Here is an 11,174-nt window from a genome sequence, read left to right on the forward strand (position 1 = left end):
TCCGCTAACTTGTGATAAATACTGAACCACTGTTGAGGCAAGTTATGAAGTGCTTAGGTTATAGATTAGGGTAAAATGCAGGTACCTGAGCACTTACCGTGAATGCATGATATGGAACAAGGCACTTATGGTGAACCATCTCATTTAAAACTAATCTTTCTCTCTACCTTTTTCCTTGAAGGTAGCAACTCCTTGGAGACACGAGAGTTAATTTTCCTTTCCATAAAAGCTTGACAAGTTCTTATCTAAAAAATGTTGTATACTCTGCATGTTGTTAAGCATTGTATATGATTTGTCCATTCTTCTCATAGCTGAACTCTGCTATGTTAGAAACGTGGATGTGTTTGGAGCATCTTCAACTGATTTTATTTTGTTTATATAGGCAAGCTTCCACCTTATTTCATCTCAAAGAGAATGGCTATTACAGAATGTTTGCAAGACCATTTAAAATATACTACTGTGCGTTACATATATATAGTTTATATCTGCCTATGAAAATCTTATATACTAATATATTTTTAAATACTAGAAAGCATCAAAAGAAAATCAGCGATGACTCCAGGAGCGTTATAATGCAACTTCAGAGCTTGTCTGGCTATCACCTTTTCTAGTTAAACTTCAAGGTTGTTTTAGTTTTTGGGTTTCAGTTTGGTTTGGTTTTTTTCTGCTCTCCTCTTTTTGCATGCTAAGAGAAGTCAGTGATAGAGAGATTTGCACCATTTTGCCAAATGTTGTTGGTTGGGACTAACTTCAATCCATAATCAAAACCTTCACGGTAGAAGAGTAGTTCTACCCTTCTCTCCTGCTTAGTAGCCAGTTGATTTAATTGCTTGCTTCATTTGAGCTCAATAATACGCATTACAACAGCTACACAGCTGTTTTATTTCATCTGCTAGCATGAGAGGAAGTTTAAAAAAGAAAATCTAAATGTAATCAAAGGCCTCACCCAACTCCTAAGTATCAGATTTTGTGCTAATCTGTAACCACAAAGGCTGTGACCAAGCATCTGGGTGTGCTGGTGATGTTATCTGGCAGCAGGTGGAGATTACCTGCATGTAACTGTACCAATCATGTGAGTCCTGATTCAGTCACAGTCAGTCAGTTTGCCTAAATATCTGAAGAAGCTGATTTGCTTCAAGTGCACTAGAGAAAACTAATATAATCCTTTTCACCACAGTAATTATAACGTCCAAGAGAGGGGCAGGTGTTCACAAAGTGCATATGTATTGAGAACTTAGTTCTTCTCATGCTTTGCAAATGAAATAGAGTAAATGGAATGTTTTATGGCTTCAGCAATAGCTGGATCAGGTAAGAAATAAATTAATATACTTATTTGTGTTCTGGTTTGGTCTTTATTTTGGCAAGTATATGTATTGTTCCACAGTTAATACTTTCTTAACCATAATGTAGAAAAACAAATTCTGGAATAAAGGTTTCTTACTTATTCTTGTTTATACCTGTTCTGACTATTACACTATATATACAAGTGTGTGTATATATATGTATATGTGTATCTGTATGTATTTCGATTTCTTATGTCTGAAAGAAATCAATATATTCCTGTGTCTTCCAGTTAGTTAAATTATTCTTTCCGATATAATTTCAAATAAAATCTGTGTGGCTTTCTTTGTATAATAAGAATATACATTTTCAGGTGGGCTTTTTGAATTAGTGAACTCAAAACACAATTCAGTGCTATGATTATAGTGTTATGTTGAAATAAATCTTTGGTCTTGATGGCTGTCCATCTTTTTTAGGAAGTCAGTGTATTCTACTCTGTTCTTCCAAGCAAATCAATGGATAAACAATATGTACTCTTTACAATGGGAGTACTTTCAAGCTAGATGAGTTTTGAAAGTGTAAATTACTCGTTTAAGTGTAACATTTTGCTGACCTTAAAACTTCTATTCCTTCATTTATTCCCTAGCTATCATCTCATTACTTGGGAACATTACAATTCGAGAACTCTGTAGAAATCTGTATAGAAATACAGATATTTATATTTTTCTTACTCAAGCAAATCAACTTAAAATGGAACCTGACAGTTTTATGAAAGGAATTGTATGTATTTGCTTCCAGTAAGAGGATCCTGGTATGAGTGATTCAAAACATCCGTGTAAGCTCCAACAAATATATCCCATCTAACACTGCAGGACACTCGTCAGAACATCAACTGTGTTCTGAAATCTCTGTGTTCTAAATGTTTACATGGACAAAAATAGGTATTGGCACGTTCTTATCTTCTTCCCTGTAGCGGGCAAGCTTGCTCACCCGAACGTTGCTGTATCCGGCTCAGCTAGAGTCTGTGACACACACTGGAATCAAACTTCTCAATGTCTTCATGAACTGTCATCCCAACAATTGCCTGCATGTCCTCAGTTACAGGAAAAACTTCTCAGTTTGAAATGTTAATGTTACTTGAAAATGTTAATGGAAATTTAATGAAGTTATGTTTTAATCTGATTTTTTTTTAATCTTTCCAAGATACAGGGCAACTATTTTTATAGAGAATCATAGAATGGTTTGGGTTAGAAGGGACCTCAAAGCCCACTCAGTTCCAATCCCCCTGCCATGGGCAGGGACACCTCCCACTGGATCAGGCTGCTCAAAGCCCCATCCAGCCCGGCCTTGAACACCTCCAGAGATGGGGCAGCCACCACTGCTCTGGACGAGCTGGGCCAGGGCCTCCCCACCCTCACTCGAAAATATTTCTTCCTGATATCTCATCTGAGTCTCCACTCTTTCAGCTTAAAACCATTCCTGCTCATCCTATCCCTACAAGCCCTGGTAAAGAGCCCCTCCCCAGCTTTCCTGGAGCCTCTTTCAGTACTGGAAGCTGCTCTGAGGTCTCCTCTGAGCCTTCCCTTCTCCAGGCTCAACAACCCTGACTTTCTTAGCCCGTTCCCATATGGGAGGTACTCCAGCCCTCGGATCATATTCGTGGCCTCCTCTGGACTCGCTCCAACAGCTCCATGTCCTTCCTGTGCCAAGGACTGTGATAATTATTTTTTAAAGATGTTTCAGGGCTCTATTTTATAGTCTAGAAACACAGGTTTGTTTCTCCTATGCAAAATATATATTTTTTTTTTTAAAAAATGGAAAAAAAAGTTAGAATTTTCTGTTCATCAGCTAAACTGAAGGATGTGCAAGCATCTGATTTTCTTTCTTTTGGATCATTAACAATATGATGTAATGTTTGTAGTGGAAATTGTAACTGGCCTTGGCTTCGTGGATTAAATACAATACTCGGTAAACAGGAGTTTTCTGTTATTTATGTACTTTGCTCTGTATCTTATTTTGTTTTTTCTTGCTCTAAAATTGTCTATGAGTTCACATTAATTTATATGATAACTACAGAATTGAAACTGCCAATAATTAGAAGCTTTTTGGGAGCCTATACTAAAATATCGGGTGCTCGTGCTTCATAGTTGTGTGCTCTGGTGACTCACAGACATGTTTACCAGTGAAACAAAAACAAGGGTGAGAGGATGTTGCTATTTCCAGCTCCGTAAAGATTTGCATCATGCAATCATTCTCTACTTTGTGTCCTGGCAATTATTTGCTTTTAGCAGCTTTGAGACCATTAGATTTAACTATGCAAATTAAAAACCTAAATAGGCAAATTAAAAACAAACCTCAGCTGCCTCCGTGTAATTGACTGAACTTTTAAAACTTGAAATCTGAAACTGGAGCTTTCAGATTCTAAAAGTCACACAGTAACAGTCTTGTGAGTTGTGTAGTGTCTTTCTTTTGTGGTTGAGCGTTGCCCCTTTGTTTTAAGCAGATGCAGAAAAGGATAGAAAAGGATTTATCTTTCAGTAGAATATCAGGAAAACTTATTTAATTTGTTTTGTCTTTACAAACATTGTTAGGAAGCTCTTTAATGAGCTTCAAACCAATATTTTTTTCAGCTTACAGAGCACAGGGAGATTCGGAATCCGTTTGGTCTGGGTTCCCTTTGCCATTGTCCCTTGTATGAAGAAGCTATGCACTTGGCAGAAGAAGGCAAAATCTATTCGCGAGTGTTAAGGTATCAATTTATGTCTTAATTATTTCCAAGGAAAGCAAGAATTAAAGTTGAATATTCTATGTAGAACTCATTTTTCGAAAGTTACTTGTGCTAGGGTTTTGGTTTTCTTCCTAGAAATTAGACTTAGTTGAATTTTTCTTTTTAAAATTTTTTTAAGGATTTTTCTTCTCTTTTTAATGCTCTTTGAAAACTTTTCTATTTCATATAGGACTGAAATGTTTGAATGTCTAGGAGACAGTGACTTCCTTGCCAAGCTTCACTGTATTCGACAAGCTTTTCAGGTAAATAGTAAGAAGACTGTTTTGCCTGTCGGTCATTATGGTTAAAGTGATGGCACTGAAACTATCAATGTGAAAGCATTTTTATAACATCTTCTGTAATTAAATATTTTCTGGTCACTTTTACATGCCCGTAATTCTAAAATGGGAGGTTTTTGCAGAGGAGCCCCAATTTTGTGAATAGCTTTGAAGCCCTTGCACAAAAGGCTTGTTAGGAACTTGCCCACTATAGTAGCAGTTATAATTAAATTAAATTGGATTGAAGTGATTAAGTATGACCTGTGAATGAATTTCTGTATTTTCTGAAACTTTTTCTAGGTAATTCTTTCAGAAACAGCAAACAGAGTATTTCTTGCTGAAAGTGGAAGAAAAATTTTGTCTGCTTTAATTGTGAGAGCACGAAAGGTAAAACCCTTTTTTAACCAATGTTTTATTGATAGCATAACTTCCACTTTCCAGTGTAAATAAACCCCCTCTCATTGTTTTCACTTCACAGAACCCAAAGAAATTTGAAGATGTATTTGATGAAATGATTTATTTTTTGGAACAAACAGATCACTGGGACAATACTGAAATGGAACTTGCTGCTAGAGGAGTGAGTCTGAATTTCTGAAAAGTGCTTTTACCCTTATTTATGCAAAATGTAGCAACTAAAAATAATTTTTTACAGTTCAGAATTGTGGGAAATGCAAGGCTTTGTTTACATTACTGATTTAGAGAAATGGCATCCACCCCTACAGTTAGTACCAGAAAGCATGGGAAGTTTTTAACTACTCCTTTACTGACAAAGTATCTTTAATATTCATTAAAAGCAATTATAAATATGCATGTTTATAGACAGAATATGATGCGTGCTGAATTCCACTGCTGAAAGAGAAACTAGGTTACTCAGGTCACGTTCTGATCTAATACAGGTGAAAAACCTGAATTTTTATGATGTTGTTCTGGACTTCATACTCATGGATTCCTTTGAAGATTTAGAAAATCCACCAATATCTATACAGAATGTAGTAAATAACCGCTGGCTAAATTCATCTTTCAAAGAAACAGTGAGTATTTATGGCTAATTTTCATAATCATTGTTTTGTAGTATGTCACAATAAGTAGACGGTATGATCAGTACGACATTGGCGTGAGTGTTCTGATACAAGATTTCTGTACACGCAGAAACTGTTCTTTTGGTGGTCTGTGCTTTATATACTTCAAGGTCAATGTAAAAATGGGAATAAATCCATTTAAATTCTTAAAGCATGTTGCATAAATGCAACAACTGCAGGATAAACACTGTCTATTGTCTTGGTAACAGCATTAAATCTAAAGCAAAGAAAATACACCGTCCTTCACTGTAAAGTGTGATTCAGCTTCCAACAGAACTGAATATGTACCTGAAATATCCTTCAGAAAAAATAAGCAATTTGTATTATCCGGTTTTCTGTAATAGCAGTTTAGAAGCTACAAGTTTGGGTCCAAATTATATAAAATGTTTGAATGTGTTGGAGAAAATACTTGAACTTGTCCTCCAAAAATGAGTTTTCTCTGAGGAAGTAGAATTTTAGAGGGGAAGTTTCTGTTAGCCACATCTTGGATGTTAGATACAGGTTTAGGAGATTTAGCAATAAGGCACAAAGCTGCAAGCCAACAAAAGTAAATTGATACAGTGCAGACATCCAAACATTGATAATATTTCATGCTTTTTCAAATGTGCCTGTTAGTCAGAACTCGTTGCTCTGTTACAGACAGGCTGCTGCCGTGATCAGCTGGTAGAGATACTGCTGCCATTTCATCTGTTTAGATCCATAAACCACTAGCTTTCCTTTTTATTTTTGTATTTTGATTCAAATATTCCCTCAAGAGGAAAAAAAAAAGGTAACATGCATCTATTTGGTTTTGTAGGTTTGTGCTAATGTTGTGGTTTGTGAGTAGCAAATTGCACTGCAGCACCGAAGGAGAACCGGATGGGGATTAGTTAGGGAGGGAAAAAGCCTCCTACTGCTATCGGGGTATTGTATTGCGCCGGTCCATATTTGGACAAAATGCCTTAGCTGAATCTGAAGCTATTGCAAGAATGTTTTTGCTGAAATGAAAAAGGACATTTCAGTGTGTTCACGTGCTATTTAATATCTAAAATAGTTACTTATGTCTGAGCGCACACTGGTATCTGAGAGACTGGTCCTCACTTCAACCCAGTGAACGTTGCTCACTGAAGTAACAGTAAAATTGGTCAAGGATACCAAGTTACTTTTGAATTAAGCTATAGATGTTGCAAATTCAGATCTGAAAATAACAAATATGAGCTCTATATGCCATTAGTTACTTGTATCAGCTGATATTTTATAGTTTTAAACTCTGTGTGTTATCACAAGATTGAAACTGAAGTACAAATCCCAAAAATATAGCAGTACAGTATTCTGCAGAGCTTTTGAGATGAAAGATAACTTCCATATAATGATGTTATGCAGCATTTGTACCTTTTTTATTTTTTCTTCCACACTTAGGCTGTGGCTTCAAGCTGTTGGTCAGTCCTGAAGCAGAAAAGACAGCAAATGAAGGTAAGTTGCCTTGCAAATTCTGTGGACTAAAATTACTTAAGATTAGGTCTTAAGAATTTGAAGTTCAGCAAATTAAATCACAGATCAGCCCTTAAATCTGTGGATACGTTAGTACAGACAAGAGGCTGCCAATTGTTGAAGTTACCACAGCCCTGAACCAATAGGCAGTTTAGGTTTTTCTGAAGACCTAAATTCATTTGAGATTTATACTAAATTTACTGTGTAACTTTGTTTACAATTTTTACATCACTAGGTGCCTGATGGATTTTTTGCACATTTCTATGCCATATGTGAACATATCAGCCCTGTCTTGGCGTGGGGCTTTTTGGGCCCTAGAAATTCCCTTTACGACCTCTGCTGCTTCTTCAAGGTTTGCAACTGTTTTTTAATACTTCTTATCTTAATTTAGAAAAAAAAACAATCTTCCAGATTAAAAGAAATCAGAATCTTATTTTCTGCAGGGATAGGATGAGGGGTGATGGTTTTAAGCTGAAAGAGGGGAGATTTGGATTAGAAATTAGGAAGAAATGTTTTCTTGTGGGTGTGGGGAGGCCCTGGCCCAGGTTGCCCAGGGAAGTTGTGGCTGCCCCATCCCTGGAGATGTTCGAGGCCAGGCTGGGTGGGGCTTGGAGCAACCTGATCCAGTGGGAGGTTTGGCAGGGGGTTGGAACTGGATGTTCTTTAAGATCCCTTCTGACCCAAACCATTCTATGATCCTGTGATTTGTAGGCACACATTTGCATTTTCCTGAGATAAAGACTTAACAGTAGTAGACCATGAAAATAAATATTTTCATATAAAACTTTTTTAAGCCTAGAACTGTTGTGCAAAGTCTATTTTAGTGCGCTCTTTAGCAACAAAAGAATACATAAATGGGTTTTTTGTTTTTAGCAAACACGTAAAAGAAATAACTAGCTTTGCATCCTTTTGTTCTTCTTGTCTTGTAAGCGAATAATTCAAATTTTTCCCTTTTTTTTACCAACTAGGATCAAGTGCTTTTTTTCCTCAAAGACATTTTTGATTTTGAAAAAGTGAGATACTCATCTATGGAGAGTTTGGCTGAAGACCTTATGCAATTATTAATCCGACACACTGAACTTTTAATGGCTTATCTTGGAGCAGATTCACTGAGACACGTCAGTGCTTGCGTAAGTGGTCGTGGCCATGTCATGACCAGTGGGCTCTTGGAAGCAGAAGTACAATAAGCTTAAAAACCATGACAAATGAAACGGAATGCACTTTGACATGCTCCTTCCCACCTTTCTCTCTAACCCCAAAGCTGTCGTTGCTGTTATTGAGCAAGCATTTGAAAACCTATCATGTCGCTAAGTGTGGAAAAGGACTCAGGGAGGTTAAACGTACATCTGTGAAAAGAACTGGTGAGCAAATTATTGTATATACCTAAATTAAATTCGCAGCGCAGCTGTCACTGTATTTATACTTAATGTATCCCAAAGCTTTTTTTCTGTAATATTTGGGTAAAGTTTATTTATGAAATGCCATACTTTTGCACAGATAATTTGTAAGTGAAGCTGATGGAGTCGTTTCCTTTCAAGGCTTGTGGTACAAAATGTTCATTACGGAGTCTCCAGATCACTTTGTGTCTAGGTCTAGAAGGTGTTTCAACTGGAATATACGTGGTCTCTGATTCATGTGATGTGCAATAGAGTAATCACACTCACGACATTGAACTGAAATTACATTCGTGTGAGTATAAGCAGTCATTTTGTACTACAGTGTAATAGAGCGACGCAGGAAATGCAGGTGCTGTTTGGGCAGGAATGACTTCCAGTACATGTTTTTTACTTTATTTTGTTTTAAAATATCTAAACATCGTGAAGGTGTTTGAGAGCACTTGTTTATATTCAAAAAGCTATGCTAGCTTCATGAATTAATTTAAACCTTTTCCTTTTTCTAAAACTGTTACTTCTTTATATGGTGGTGGTGAGTTAATACCATTCTCCATTTATATGTAGCATTTCAAAATATATTTTTAAATAAGGATGTTTGAGATTTGTTAATCGTGAAACAGAATCAATGGCAGTGTTTTATAATCAAAAGCATTTCTGTCTTCCTCCCTTCCTTGTATGAAGTGAGGTGTCTATTTAAGAGAAAATATAAGCAATTGTGGCCATCTATGTGCAATGCAAAACTGTGGCTCAGGATAGGATGAGGGGGAATGGCATTAAATTGGAAGAGGGAAGATTTAGGTTAGACATCACGAAGAAATTCTTCACAATGAGGGTGGTGAGACACTGGCACAGGTTGTCCAGAGAAGCTGTGGCTGCCCCATCCCTGGAGGTGTTCAAGGCCAGGCTGGATGGGGTTTGGGCAACCTGATCCAGTGGGAGGTGTTCCTGCCCATGGCAGGGGCATTGAAGCTGGATGATCTTTGGAGTCCCAAAGTTTGTCCCAAAGTTTGTCAACCCAAACCATTCTGTGATTCTGTATGGAACCTTGATAGGAGCACAGCACAGTAAGGAGGCATGAGGGAGCTTGCAGTAACATTTTATTCCTTTGCTGGAGGTAATAATTCATGATGATCTATAACATTTGAATTTCTGTAAAATGAAACAATGTTTCATAGTTAACTTAAGCTCTTAAATTGCCCTTATGTATGTTTTGCCACACAAAGCCAGCCCACAAGAATCTACCCTGTGTGGAGTAATGGAGAGTAAGTACTTACAGAGTAATTCTAAATATTCAGGTACTTGAGAAGCATGTTGTTAAAATCTGGCATATTGAAGCAAACTTTGATTAGAAATATTTCAACCCAAAATGCTGAAATTTAAAAAGGAGGGCCTCTGTAATTCCATAGATTTTACTAAAGCCAATGTTTTGCTCCTTTGCTGTGCTCATTTGATAACTATAAAAATGATGCAAATGTCGTATGACTTGCGTGAAGTACTGAGCGATTCTAGTTTATATATATATATGAAAAAATATACTTCAATGTGTAATAAAACAGAAATTCCAAATGCTGCTGTTGGCCTGTTTCCACTGTTCAAGTTGCTGAACTTGGCACCGTGCTCCATGCTCTGATTTTTTTTTTTTTTCAAAAAATATGTCTTCAATACCAGAATGTGAAGTTTGACCCGTCTCACTTTAAACGTACTTATCTCCCCCCATTATACCACTCAGAAGTGTATTTTGGCAGCTTTTCACAAGGCTATGAATGAAATCATATGGAATAGTAAGGTGTCTCATTGGGCTCGGAATCAAGAGGAACAGCTGGAAGTAGAAGTAACAGGGTAAAAGGCACGTTCCACAGCACGTGTCCTACCTGGGGGTTGCAGTGTGTCTGCTGTGCTTCATATGATCTGATAAAATGGTACAAAGAGAATGTCACCTTAACATTCGTAAGAGAAAAGCACTTTTTCACAGAAGTAAATACACATTAAGTGAACAATTTTCATATTATCTATAATATCCCCTTGGCTGAAGTGCAGCAGTGTTGCCTGTGACATATGAATGTTTCCAGATAATTTAGAAGTCAATCTTCTGTCAAAACAGAAAGGACTTTTTAAACAGAAGAATGGAAAACATCCAATAAAGCACTAAAATGTTTAGAAAATGGGTAAGAAACTGATAATATCTGGCGTAAACAAATGTGTCCCTTTAACTCAGAAGCACTTTCACGCACTCACATAGCTCTCAGAAGTCTATAGAGGTGGTTAGAAATTGGACAGCAGTATTTCCCATCCAAAATAAGAATTAGAGTATCTGGTTGCTGTAGGATACCACCACCAAATATTTGATTTGGAAACAATTGAGAAAGAAAGAGAGAGAGAGAGAAAGAGGGAAAGGAGAAGAGGGAAATGTGCAGGAACGCAGCGGTAGGCTTATGATCTTCTCTGGGTCTCTTTGGACCTTTTCCCAAACAGCTATATCCTGTTTTTCCCAACTCCAGAGACAGAGTTACACATTTAAATGGGAGATAGCAGTCTCCTCGTAATACGGAACTAGAACCAGTTCTGTTGTAACCTCAGATTTATACACCTTAGCTAGAAAGTGTACGAAGAACATCTGTTGATGGCCAGCTTAAGGATTTCAGAAGTCCACAGTTTTTGGAAATACAAGTGCCAGAGCTGCGCGAAAGGAATGATAACAGGATGCAATTCTGCTTTGGTGAATTCTTAATCAAACTCAGAATGTAGTTTATAATCTCTGAATTTTTAAGTAGTTTTGAATGCCCCTTTCCATGCTAACAAGAACGAGCTATATGCAAAGCCATTCCCTTTTGCTGTAACTGTACTCAGAAATGTTGAATGTGTAGGGGTTGTACAAGAATCAAATATTTACATCATTTGTAATTTA

The 11,174-nt window shown here is 37.0% G+C and overlaps 1 protein-coding gene across 4 annotated transcripts in view; it reads left to right on the forward strand.

The window, feature by feature from the left end:
- The window catches only part of MIGA1 (mitoguardin 1), a 40,778-nt gene extending 30,120 nt beyond the window's left edge, over positions 1-10,658 (forward strand). For all 4 annotated transcript variants that reach the window (XM_054073314.1, XM_054073313.1, XM_054073312.1 and 1 more), the window contains exons 9-16: positions 3,912-4,030; positions 4,239-4,311; positions 4,627-4,713; positions 4,805-4,903; positions 5,223-5,357; positions 6,804-6,857; positions 7,111-7,227; positions 7,844-10,658. In XM_054073314.1, coding sequence (XP_053929289.1) covers positions 3,912-4,030; positions 4,239-4,311; positions 4,627-4,713; positions 4,805-4,903; positions 5,223-5,357; positions 6,804-6,857; positions 7,111-7,227; positions 7,844-8,062 — 903 coding nt within the window. In that variant the 3' untranslated portion in view covers positions 8,063-10,658. The remainder of the gene's footprint in view (positions 1-3,911; positions 4,031-4,238; positions 4,312-4,626; positions 4,714-4,804; positions 4,904-5,222; positions 5,358-6,803; positions 6,858-7,110; positions 7,228-7,843) is intronic.
- The last annotated feature ends 516 nt before the right edge of the window (positions 10,659-11,174 follow it).

The sequence above is a fragment of the Cuculus canorus genome, chromosome 8, assembly GCF_017976375.1.
Source record: "Cuculus canorus isolate bCucCan1 chromosome 8, bCucCan1.pri, whole genome shotgun sequence".
Lineage (NCBI taxonomy): Eukaryota > Metazoa > Chordata > Aves > Cuculiformes > Cuculidae > Cuculus > Cuculus canorus.